At 40.9% G+C, this 13,760-nt stretch overlaps 1 protein-coding gene across 1 annotated transcript in view; it reads right to left on the bottom strand.

Moving 5' to 3' along the window:
- Positions 1 to 13,760, bottom strand: part of LOC127572193 (unconventional myosin-Ib-like) — a 204,044-nt gene that overhangs the window by 56,911 nt on the left and 133,373 nt on the right. The window contains 3 exon segments of the mRNA XM_052019109.1: positions 457 to 543; positions 4,879 to 4,997; positions 5,734 to 5,881. Coding sequence (XP_051875069.1) covers positions 457 to 543; positions 4,879 to 4,997; positions 5,734 to 5,881 — 354 coding nt within the window.

The following is a 13,760-nucleotide window of genomic DNA, read 5'->3' as shown; positions in this document are numbered from 1 at the left end:
AGGGGCAGCATAATTTAAATAACTAGTCTATTTTCCATTGTTATATAGAAGGAGTAATTTTACACTAAAAATACTCTCAGTTATCAGCTTTTTCTATATTTAAATAAAAACTTTCTATTTGATTAACACTTTTGAGTCTCTAGGTTACATGCTAGGGAATAAGCAAGTGAAGCACATACCTCAGATGCTTATGAAAAATCAATTTTAGTAAAGAGGTAATCCCACTCTTGCAATATCGCAGCACTCAGCTTATTATTAAGAATAGATTTTGCAGGTGACAGAACTCTGAGTTTTTCAAACAAGGCACAGCGAGGTCTGAGAAAATAGGACCTTTACATTCAACTTCCTTTGTAAGAATATTTAAACAATATCAGCTATTCATTTGATAAAATCAACATTTGGCTGTTTACATTCATGGGTACCAATGCTTCATCTTAAAAGAACACTCGTCAGTACCTTAATGCTCTCATTGATTCTGTTCACAAGCCAAGTGAACAACCGGTTGTACAGGTTTTTGGCCAATGCATCACGTGCATAGTAAGCCTGAAAAGGTGGAGAAAAAACATGGTTGGAAAAGCAGTATCTCAGAAAATAATAACTTAAGAAAATAGGAGCAGTGGGCCACTCCACCATTCAAGATGACCATGGCTGTTTTGCTCCAGGCCTCATCTCCTCTTCTCTGCCAGTTCGTCATTTCCCTAATCTTTCAAAAATGAAAGTACTTACAATTTAAATACCTGCAATGATCCAAACCCTTCCAGGGTAGAGAATTCCAGAGATTCACCACCCTCTGTAAGAAGTTCCTATGTGGCTTAGTTTTACATGACCACCCCCCAATCTTATAATTTAAGATTCTCCCACTAGTGGAAATGCCTTGACATCTATCCTGTCATACTCCCTCAGGATCTTATATTTTTCAATAAGATCACTTCTCATCCTCCTAAAGAATATACAGTAGATCTAATTTCTTAGCTGCACATAATAGGGCAACCTTCTCATTCCAGGATATTTCAGAAATGACTGTAAAGAACAATCAAGATACAACATAAGTTATCTTCCAGTGTTAATATTTTAGAAATAAAATTAATTGAGAGATGACATTAAAACTACGCAAAGCTATGAAGTGGAAGAGAGAATACCTCTTCCATTAAATGTGTTATTTCAATCATCCCATGACCTCTCACAATACAAACATGACCATTTTAATATTTAATCCATTAATTTTAAGAAAAGGAGTCAAGATACAATGAAAATGTTGGCCCATTGCAGACATTGGAACAGGAAATAGACCAAGGAGTCTATTGCAAAATAGACCATTGCAGACATTGGAACAGGAAATAGACCAAGGCTGGATATAGCATGAAGATAAGGAGGACCACATGTGCTAATTTAGCTGGCCTCAAGCAAAGTATCAGCTGGGGAAGAGGTGAGGGAAAGATGCAATATGGTGTGGTGTATGAGAGGAGAGAAAAATCAGTCAGATTCTTATTGCTGCTTGCAATGAGGTGACACCCAAAGAAGTGTATGCATGAATAATGATTGGAGACAATATGGGCCTTGGTGTGAAATCCTGCATGGATGAGTAACCTACTGATGTTGTCCCAGCACATTCACAAATAAGCTTTCGATTTTCATTTGAACAAGAATTGGGATACAGAGGTAGGGAAAAAGGTGTTCAGCCAAATTCAGTGAAGTCAGCCATGATCAGGAGAACAACTTTGTAAACAAAAATAAAAACTTTTGCAGAAAGCAATACATTGTCTAAAACAATCTTTACAAAAGTAAAATTGTGGAACATTAGTTGCATCTACAATTACTTGTATTTGTGTAGCATTTTTAACACAATAAAATCTCCCAAATGAGAACATGAGAACAATAACAAACAAAATTTAATAACAAATGAAAAACATAAAAACATGCAGATGCTGGAAATTTGAAATAAAAACAGAAAATGCTGGAAGAAGTCAGCAGGTCAGGCAGCATCTGTGGAAAGGGAAACAGTTAACAATTCAGATGAAAAGGGTCTTCAACCTGAAACTTTAACTGCTTCTCTTTCCACAGATGCTGCCTGACCTGCCGGCTCAAATTAAGCAATGCTTCCAATTTAAAATTCTCATCCGTGTTTTCTAATTACTTTCTACCCCTGTGTACTTTCCCCGTGGGTTATAACCACCCCTGAGCCCCCCACCCACCACCCATCACCACCCTGCCCCAAAATATCAACCAATAAAATGTAAATGCCTCCGTCATTCTGGCCTCTTGATTGTCACTAAATTTAATCTCATCACTTTAGGCAGCCAAAACCCCAAAATCTGGAATTAACCAATTCCTCCAACTCAAATCTCCTCACTACTCTAATTTCCTTCCTCCTTTAAAATGCTCCTTCAGAGCTAACTCTTTGACCAAGCTTTCAGTCAAATACATTGAACTCTCTCTGAGATTCAGCATCAATTTTTGTTTGACAACATTCTTGTGAAGCTCCTTGGTACATTTTACTACATTAGAAGTATTTGCAAATGGAAGTGCATATTATCATTTACATATTTTTAAACTGCCAGGGTCTCCCTACCTTCTTCAACAATCCTTACTACCCTATCAGAACAGCACAGAAAAAAACACCGACTTCCTCTCTCCACTTCATCATCTTAAATCCCTTTCCTTCGCCCCTTCTGTCCTCAACAACATGTGTGGGATCTTTTAATGACAAAAACTGAGACCATTCTTTGTAGTCCTCGTTTGGGCCAGGGTTCTAATTCCCAAGTTTCAAATGTGAACATAATAGGAGAAAATATCACTTCCTGACATCTCACTTTGGAAACCTGCCAAGCTCATTTTGTCCACCCAATCATCTACTGCATCCTTCCCTCCATTCACAATAAATTCCTGATCAGTCGACTTCATTTCCTTAACCTTTTGCCAGCTGACATTACTATTGGTTCCTTCACAAACGCAGTCTTTCTTTATTTTCATAGCCATCAACACTCTCCTTAAAAATAAATTCTTCACCTGATGTTGCTAGCCTTGCAGCTAATGCACCATCTTCCTTGTCTCTCTTTTTAACTTTATGTCCAAATCAAGCTTTTCTGTGTTTGTATCTTCCCAGATTTTCACAACTGTTAGAGCAGTGAAACAGCCCCCAGTGGTTACAAAATGGGTTAACATGGTGCATTACCTGTCCATAACAATCATGCAGTCTTTGACAAGAGCAGTCCCATTCACCTCCATGCTTCTCCTCCATTATCCACCTCATTATAAAGAGTGCAGCTCCTACAATGGTATCTAATATCGCTGGAGTTTTCAAGCATCTATCCTTGCACAATCTTCCTTATCTACATGCTGGCCCTTGGCAAAATCAGCTGAATACTTGGGATCAGCTTCCACATGTATCCATGCAAAACTCACACCTACTCCTCCATCACCTCTCAAAACCTGCCGTTGTTCATTAAACAGTATATCCAACTTTGCGGCCTGGGATAAGGTGTAATTTCCATCGTTGGAATCAATGGTTTGATGAAACCATTGTCCTCAAACCTTCCCGTTTCCATATCCATTCCTGGCCGCAATCTCAGTATGAAATGTGTTTCCAATCTCAAAGTGAACTGCTGACTCCTCTCCTCTCCATAGGGTATCTATTTCCATCAAGGTGTATGCTTCCACCCTGCTCCAGTCCATTTGCTGCAGAAGTACTCAGCCATGCCTTTGTTACTTACAGTTTTGTCTGTTGCAATCCCTTCCAAGGCAAACAATGCTGAGAAAGCTCACCAGCGCCTCTACTTCCTCAGGAGGCTAAAGAAATTCGGTATGTCCCCTTTGACACTCACCAACTTTTATCGATGCACCATAGGAAGCATTCCATCTGGATGCATCACAGCTTAGTATGGCAACTGCTCTGCCCAGGACCGCAAGAAACTGCAGAGAGTTGTGGACACAGCCCAGCATGTCATGGAAACCAGCCTCCCCTCCTTGGACTCTGTCTTTACCTCTCGCTGCGTTGGTGAAGCAGCCAGCATAATCAAAGACTCCGCCCACCCGGATCATTCTCTCTTCTCTCTTCTCCCATCAGGCAGAAGATACAGGAGCCTGAGGGCACATACCACCAGGCTCAAGGACAGCTTCTATCCCACTGTGATAAGACTATTGAATGGTTCCCTTATATGATAAGATGGACTCTGGCCTCACAATCTACCTTGTTGTGACCTTGCACCTTATTGTCTACCTGCAATGCACTTCCTCTGTAGCTGTGACACTTTACCCTGTACTGTTATTGTTTTAGCTGTACTACCTCAACGCACTCTGTACTAACTCAATGTAACTGCACTGTGTAATGAATTGACCTGTATGATCAGTTTGCAAGACAAGTTTTTCACTGTACCTCGGTACAAGTGACAATAATAAACCAATATCAATACCAAACTCTGTGGTCTGTCTCATGTCATTTACCCAGCAACCATATACTTGCAGACCCATAATTGATTCCCATCCTCCAACATCCCTAATTTAAATCTAATCTCCTAATAGATTTGCATCCTTGTTCTTCTGTAACTTCCTGTTGCTCATGCCTGCACCACCCCAGAATTCACCAACGTCTGTCTAACCTATTTTGTATCCCACTCCCTGGGCACATCGTTGCCAGCAGTGTCTTTGAATGTCTGAGACAAATGTTCCGAAGTACCTCCAGCTAAATTCCTTCGCGTATCATCTCCTTTTTCACCCAGGTTTCGGTCATGTCCACTGTTTCCTGTCTATTTGTGTCTGATTATCCTTCTGTGATATTTTCTATGTTCAAAGTGCTACATAAATTGTTGTAGTATTTAGAACAATAGTAAGTGTAGCTTGGTTGGCATTAGAGTACACAATGTGAGCCTTTGACACACTTACCTGGGCTACATTAAGTGTTGTTGAAACCTTCTCTAGTTTTGCCTCCACAGTCCGGAAACTAAAGGCTCTCTCCAGCACAGCCTGATCCTGCCCAAGCAGCTCACAGATCTCCTTCAGCTCTGCACATAAAACAAGTGAGTAACTACAACAATAGAATTACTGGGACAAGTCATGCTGAAAATTTACCCACTAACTTTACTAAGATACCACCATGACTCAAGGACCCAAACATTCAGTTTATCGGCCTTATTAAACTTCATATCAAGCATTATGGGATCGTGTCAAAGTTAATAGAAAAATGCTTCAGAAGGTTTCGTGATTAACAAAGATTCATGAATGTGGAATATATTTTCTCTATTCTATTGCTCTTTTACTTCCCTATTTCACTTTGTGCAGTGTCCAAGCAGATTTCATTTCTTTGGCCCACATCCAGATTTTGGATCATGCTCAAAGGTCTTTCTCAACAAAGATTCCACCACTTCTTCCCACTACGTTTTCACCCATAGCTGGGCTAGGAATGTTCTGGGAGACGGACTTCTCTGTAGCTGCTGTCAAAATTGCTTTGTGATGAAACAAGTCACATTGATGGCTCCCCAGAAAGTCCATGACCAGACATCATTTTCTGTTGACTGTGATGTGGGCCTCCACCTCATGCCTCACTTTCAAACTAGTATAATATGGTCAATGAAGGCTTGAAAATTCAAAAAAGAATCAAGCTAGAATCACATTAAACTAACCTCTGCTTGGTGACTACCTATGTTGAGAGAGGGCTTTTACAATCACAATGACACAATATGAACAGAAGTTATGTGCTGCCAACAACACTGCATCTAGGGGCAGCATCAATCCTCATACCGTTTTTGTCTTGGATTCGGCTCTCGTCCACACCATTTACTCGGGACTCTGGCTTGAATTCGATGTTTCCCAGCTTTAGCACTGCAGCTACCACCTCTAGAACTGACTCTACTTCGTCATCCATGAAACCAACAATCTGCATGGCATTCTGCAGGAGGGAGGAAACAGACAGAGAGAGTGGGAGAGTTGTCAAACGGCTCAAGGGAATGGTTCTGAACTGAGAGCTATAATAGTCTTCTCCTGGTCTTACATCGAAAGTTCAAAAGCTGCTTCTCACACCTACAACTACCACAGAAAATGATACATTCTGGAAGACATAATGCAGCATGTCCTAATGTTTGTCAGAATGTAATTCCTAATGATTAATCGTGCCAAACAGATGTACACTTTAGATGGTCTCTTGGTACTAATGCAGACCCTGTATTTAGCTTCCAGATGTTAACTTCCCAGGCTGCTTAAAACTGTCCTAAAAACCCTGGTGAGAACAAATTTGCTGTGCACCTAGCAACAATTACCTCCTGCTGCTGGTCAGACAAGCTTAATTCAATACATTTCCAGAGATCAAAAAGGTCACGTACAACCAACAGAGAAAGAATGAAAGGGTACAGATCTTAAGAATCATTCGCTATCCCAGATGTTGTTATTTCAACATGCCTGAAACATTATTGAGACTATTTTCCAGCACTCTGTGAGTTTGAAAAAAACTACTAATATATTGGGTTATTATAAATTATGGTGTTAAAGTATTATCTTTTCACAGAGAAACGTAACTTTTTCATTCCAGCCCCCTTGTATTAATTGCAACAAATATTAATGCCACAGTCACTATACTTTGCATTTTCATAAGTGCTGACTGTGCAAATTTGGAAGAGGAGACCAGACAGAAGTTATGTACTGCCAACAACACTGCATCTAGGGGCAGCAACAATCCTCATACCGTTTTTGTCTTGGATTCGGCTCTCGTCCACTCCATTTACTCTTTGATGAAAACACAACATTCTGTGTTGAAGCTTTTCTGTTAGTTGGTAACAATCATTTTGAGAATGAAAAGATTATCACTTGGGTAGAAATGAGAATTAAAAAGACTTTCAGGAAACAGTATAGTTGTCAGGTATTTAATTTTAATTAGTTATTTTGAAAATAATAACATCATGTCCAAGTTAGGATAATTACCTCATTTTTTTTTGTGAGTAGCATACAACACAATGGACATTCAAGTTTGATGGGCAAGTGATGAATGTTTCATTCTTAAATTCATAAATTTGTCAAAAACAATTTCATTTTCATAAGACAACACTGTCTTTGCCTAATCGCATGAATTTCTAAGTGCTCTGTAACTACTCTTACAGAGGTTTGATTGACTCGGTATTACCCCTGTATGCCAAAATCTCTCTCTCCCTTACTTGCTCTCCCGCACAGCTCCAGCTCAAAGTCACCTCCATCTCTTCAGTTTGTCCTAATGTTGAATCCTACAGAAACATGGGTCTCCCTATCATTGACAGAATGGTTTTAACAATAGAATTGCCAGTGTGAGTCATGGAATGTAGAGCAGTTGGTGGATAGATATGGAATTGAAAGATAATATTTCCATCCTGAGAGAAATTTATTGATCAAGACACTGGAAGAAGTACTCTTCATGGATTATCCTTGCATGGAATTACATAGATTTTACAGCATTGAACATCCTCCCACACTACCACATTCAATTCCATAAAAAGATAATGGCATGGTTTGATCCTGACCTCCAGTGCCATTTGTGTGGAGTATGAGCATTCTCATTGCGAGTCCATGAGGTTCCCCTGGGTGTTCTGGTTTCCTCTCACTTCCCAAAGATATGCTGGTAGGCAGACTAATTGGCTAATAGGTAAATTACTCCAGTGTAGGTGGGTGGTAGGAGAATCAGGGGACAATTAATGAGCATCTGAGAGAGAATACGTTACAGGGAAATAATTGGGGGAATGGGATTAATGGGGGCCAGCATAGTCAACGGGTTGAATGGTATCATTTTATGCCGTAAGGAAATATGAGACTATCCTTCCATTCCCTTCTCCTCAGGTACCTGTCTTGCCTACCCTTAAATGGTATGTGCCTCAACCACTCCATGTGGTATTCAAACCTGCTTGCACACCATTTCCCACATTCCATCAGATCAATTCCCTTGGCTGGGTTTTCCCTTTCCTAATTGATAGCAGTTCCCTAACCATCAGCTGAGATAAACTGTGCTCTTCTTGCTTCACAAGATCACATGCTGTCCACGTTGGGAGCCCTTGCATGAATTTCATATGGACCTCTGCACACTTCTGATCTTCTTTTCCTTAACATGCTCCCTACCTCGACTCTTTGTTGATATTTCACCACCTAGTTTGCTCCCACAAGCAGCAAGCAAAATATTCTATTCCATTGGATCATCAACATGGCAAACCTGAAGCAGATCATGCACAGATGCTGCCTTCTCCCCATAAAACAGAAGGTCAGTCAGCAAGGTACAACTGGTGGAGAAATTTGTCTCTGGTTGCCAGCACAAAAGACCTGTGTGTTTTGACCATTGGTTGAAATCACCTCCAGGCATTTGGCTCGATTTAAGTCGCTGGATTCATATGTGTAGAAGTGAGCATAGCTAGCAGCTGGTATTCACATGTGCACTGAGTGTTGGGAACAGGAGGCGAACTCTAGTCCCATCATTTTCCCTACTACTTCATTGGGGTCAATGAACTTATTAGAATCAGAAAATTAACAAAATAAGAATATATCAACACAAGAAATGGGAGTGGAGTAGGCCTTATGCCCTTCAGTCCTGCTCAGCCACTCAAAACAATCAAGGCTGATCTGATGCTTGACCAGCTCTGTTTCCCTGCCCGACCCACCTACTCCCACCAATAGTGCAAAGGTCAAGCTACCTCAGCCTGGAATATCCTGAATAACTCCACCTCCACATCTCTGTGGGGTAGAGTATCTAAAATATTCACAGCTGAGTTTGTGGGGGGTCTTACTGTGAATGTAATTTATGGCCAGGTATTGAAGTGGGAAAACACAACATGCCCTAACGTGTAACAGAAGGTCCCAGAAGCAGCACAGATTCAATGTGCCAAACTGTGTCTTGTAACCTTGGACATTTTAGGAAATGATATTGTGAGAGAGGATAAATGTGAAGGAGGATAAAGAAAATATAATGAAATATCTGATAGTTATCACCTCCTGAAGTCTGACCATTAAACTCTGAAGACAACTCTTCAGGGCATTAAGAAAAATACATAAAAGTCAAGCCAAGAAGTCAGCTGCTTATACCTTAAGCTAAGAGAGAAAACAATTCCCATTCCCCTAAGTCAGACACTGTACACATTTCCTCCCTGTCCACCCTCAAAAACTACAGTCCTTTATAATGTCAGATCCGTAAATCTCTTGTTTACTATATCTAACAAAATTAAAACCTGCATGTGAAGATATGGAATAATGACAATTCAAAGAACATCATATCCCATTGTGCCTATAACACAACTTGGTGGGAGAGTACTTTGGAAACAGTGACCATAACTCCTTGACCTTTACTATAGCCTTGGAGAAGGATAGGAGCAGATGATATGGGAAAGTATTTAATGGGGGAAGGGGGAATTATGATGCTATTAGACAGGAACTTGGGAGCATAAATTGAGAGCAGATGTTCTTGGGGAAGTGCACAACGGAATTGCGGAGGTTGTTTAGGGAGTACTTGCATAGGATTCTGGATAGGTTTGTCCCATTGAAGCAGGGTAAGGATAGTAGAGTGAAGGAACCGTGGTTGACAAGAGACGTAGAATATTTTATCAAGAGAAAGAAAGAAGCTTACCTAAGGTTTAAAAAGCAAGGATCAGACAGGGCTCTTGAGAGTTACAAGGTAGCCAGGAGGGAGCTTAAGAATGGACTTAGGAGAGCTAGAAGGGGGCATGAGAAGGTCTTGGCAAGTAGGATTAAGGAAAACCCCAAGGCATTCTACATGTATGTGAAGAATAGGAGGATGACTAGAGTGAGGGTAGGACCAATCAGGGATAAAAGAGGAAACATGCCTGGAGTCGGAAGAGGTAGGGGAGGTCCTTAATGAATACTTTGCTTCAGTATTCACCAGTGAGAGAGACCTTGACATTTGTGAGGATGGCGTACAACAGGTTGATAGGCTAGGGCATGTCAACATGAGGAAAGAGGATGTGCTGGAACTTTTGAAAAACATTAGGATATATATGTCAACAGGGCCGGACGCAATATATCCAAGGTTATTATGGGAAATGAGGGAAGAGATTGCTGCCCCTTTGCCAATGATCTTTGCGTCCTCATTGGCCACAGGAGTAGTGCCAGATGATTGGAGGGTGGCAAATGTTGTTCTTTGTTCAAGAAAGGGAGTAGGGATAACCTTGGGAATTACAGGCCAATGAATCTTACTTCAGTGGTGGGCAAATTACTGGAGAAGATTCTTAGAGACAGGATTTATGGGCATTTAGAGAAGCATAGGCTGATTAGAGACAGTCAGCATGGCTTTGTGAGGGGTAGGTTGTGCCTCACGAGCCTGATTGAATTCTTTGAGGATGTGACAAAGCACATTGATGAAGGTGGAGCAGTGGATGTGGTGTGCACGGATTTTAGTAAGGCATTGATAAGGTCCCTCATGGAATGGAAGGCTCATTCAGAAAGTCAGGAGGCATGGGATCCAGGGAAACTTGGCTGTGTGATTCAGAATTGGCTTGCCCATAGAAGACCGAGGGTGGCGGTTGATGGAACATATTCTACCTGGAGGTCAGTGACCAGTAGTGTTCCACAGGGATCTGTTCTGGGACCCCCTGGTCTTTGTGATTTTTATCAATGACTTGGATGAGGATGTGGAATGGTGGGTTAATAGGTTTGCAGATGACGTGAATGTTGGTGACGTTGTGGATAGTGTAGAAGGTTGCTGTAGATTACAACAGGATATTGATAGAATGCAGAGCTGGGCTGAGAAGTGGCAGATGGAGTTCAACCCGGAAAAGTGTGAAGTGATACACTGCAGGAGATCGAATTTGAAGGCAGAATACAAGGTTAATGGCAGGACTCTTAGCAGTGTGGAGGAACAGAGAGATCTTGGGGTCCACGTCCATAGGTCCCTCAAGGTTGCTGCGCAGGTTGATAGGGTTATTAAGAAGGCACATGGTGTGTCAGCCTTCATTAGTTGGGGTATTGAGTTCAAGAGCCACGAGGTCATGTTCCAGCTCTATAAAACTTTGGTTAGACCACACTTGGAGTATTGTGTTCAGTTCTGGTCACCTCATTATACATTATAGGAAGGATGTGGAAGCTTTAGAGAGGGTCCAGAGGAGATTTACCAGGATGCTGCCTGGATTGGAGAGCATGTCTTATGAGGATAGGTTGAGTGAGCTAGGGCTTTTCTCTTTGGAGTGAAGGAGGGTGAGAGGTGACTTGATAGAAATGTACAAGATGTTATAGGTTGAGTGGACAGTCAGAGACTTTTTCCCAGGGTGAAAATGGCTAACACGAGGGGGCATATTTTTAAGGTGATTGGATGAAGGTGTGGGGGGGACGTCAGAGGTAAGTTTTTTTACACAGAGAGTGGTGGGTGTGTGCAATGCACTGCTGGCAGAGTTGGTGGAGGTAGATACATTAGGGACATTTAAGAGATTCTTAGATAGGCACATGAATGATAGAAAAATGGAGGGCTATGTGGGAGGGAAGGGTTAGATAGATCTCAGAGCAGGATAAAATGTTGGCACAACATCATGGGCCGAAGGGCCTGTACTGTGCTGTAATGTTCTATGTTCCAAAAAGAGCTCTTTGAAATGGGACGCAAGGGACCTGACTACTGTCCAGGCTGGTTTCTGGTGTGAATGCACAGGCTAGGCGACACAAGGGACCAAAGCCCTATACTGTGTGGAATTCAGGCCAACACATATCTGAACCTGACTTGGATGAGTGCTTTACACAGCGCGATGTTTCAGTGTAAACTAGGTGACGATGTCAGCAGCCATTCTTTATAAGGAGTTGGGTCTGTCCTGGGTATTCCTGGCTCCACCCCTATTGGAAAAAATTCTATGGGAAAATTAGCATCCTGTATTGTTGTTATTTGGGGCAGTTATCTTTCCTTACAGATATGGGAAGTCCTGTATGAGACAATTGGCAGCCCTATTCACAACCCTCAGAGAAGAAATTCCTCATCCTCACTAGTCTTGAAACAGTATCTCTTTACCATGAGGCTTATGACCAGAGTTCTAGATTTCTCCCTTAAGAGAAAACATCCTCATAAGATCTGAGAGTCTTATATGCTTGAGTAAGGTCTCTTCCCATTCTTCTAAGCTCCAGAGTTTATATGACCAACCTGCTCAACATTCATCATTTCAGGAATCAGCCTTATGAATGTTCTCTGTGCTGCCACCAGGGCAGGTATAATATTACTCAATTAATGAGACCTAAACTATACCCAGTACTCCATTCATAGTCTCACTAATATCCCAACAGTTGTGTAGCGACTTCAATACATTTATACTTCATCTATCATGCAATAAAGGTAGGCACGGTAGTGTAGCAGTTAGCGTAATGCCATTACAGCACCAGCGACCCAGGTTCAATTCCCGCCGCTGTCTGTAAGGAGTTTGTACATTCTCCCCATGTCTGCGTGGGTTTCCTCCGGGTGCTCCAGTTTCCTCCCACATTCCAAAGACGTACGGGTTAGGAAGTTGTGGGCATGCTATGTTGGCGCCGGAAGCGTGGCGACACTAGTGGGCTGCCCCCAGAACACTCTACACAAAAGATGCATTTCACTGTGTGTTACAAGGTATGTGACCAATGAAGATATCTTATCTTAAATATAGAGAAGATTCAATGGAGGAAAAAAAAAGGCCAATAATTTCTTTTTACTTCCTGTGTGGCATTCTAATTTTCAGTTTTCTCATGTGATCTCTCTGAACAAAATGTATGTAATTTAAGTAATATTCTGATTTCCTATCCACAAACTTGGTGTTGCTCTTCCCCCTCAATACTAACATTGAGCCTGGACACAGATTCCTGCATTTTCCATCATCTTTCCCCTAATCGATGCGGCATAAACAAATAAACCAATGTATTGCCACAGGCAAAAAACTGTGGTGTTCAACAAGTAAATGTCAACCATCTCTCCGATTAAAAAAAAATCCTCCCTGTAATAAAAAAATGCAACAATTTTAAACATAAGTATAATAAGGATAGAGAATCGGCAAGAATCCGGAATTTCGATTAGTGAGATTCAATGAAGAACAAGGCAGATGAGTTTATGTTCAAAGCTTACAATTCAATGTACAAAAGCAAAAAAAATCAGTAAATGCTCTAAACAAATCAATTTTAAATCAGCTAACAAATCTCCAGGGAATATCTTATAAAGTAGCTGAAGTTTGCACAGGGTTCATCATATTAGAGTTTATTTCTGGTTAGACAATGCTTATTTATTGACTTTAAGTCACATGGTTAACCAGCTGCATGCAATAGAAGACCCTTATCAACCATGCCACTGAAAGTCACACTTATATTCAGTAAAGTCTCTTCAACAAATACAATTAGAGAGTTACAATAAAATTTAAGAGTCTTATAATATCCTGCTTTTCTGTTCCAAACTTGGTATTGTTGTATCCTCCCATACCAACATTGAGCCTGGACAAAGATTCCTGCAGCTTCCATAACCTTTCTCCTAATCAGTGAAGCATTAACCAATAGCATGTATTGCTAACCGCAGAAAAAAAGAGTGGTGTCCAACTAAATGCATGTTACTTCATACTGAAATCAATGTGTATTGCAAAACATGTAGGGCTATGAAAAAAACAGACCGGAGAACTAGGACTATTGGATTGTTTGTTAAAGAGCCACAACGGGTACAATATTCATTATGGTCTTCTTTTGTGCTGTATGATTTATGAATTCCTAGACTTTTTTTAAAAGGAATTTAGTTAGAGAAATAAATTTTAAACCATTTTAATTAAATCTATTATTAACATATTATGGAGCAAATAGAGAGCTGATGGAACGGAGAGTTAATAACTTCCTAA

Source organism: Pristis pectinata, chromosome 1 (genome assembly GCF_009764475.1).
Source record: "Pristis pectinata isolate sPriPec2 chromosome 1, sPriPec2.1.pri, whole genome shotgun sequence".
In the NCBI taxonomy this organism is placed as follows: Eukaryota; Metazoa; Chordata; class Chondrichthyes; order Rhinopristiformes; family Pristidae; genus Pristis; species Pristis pectinata.
This window is presented reverse-complemented; position numbering and strand designations above follow the sequence as displayed.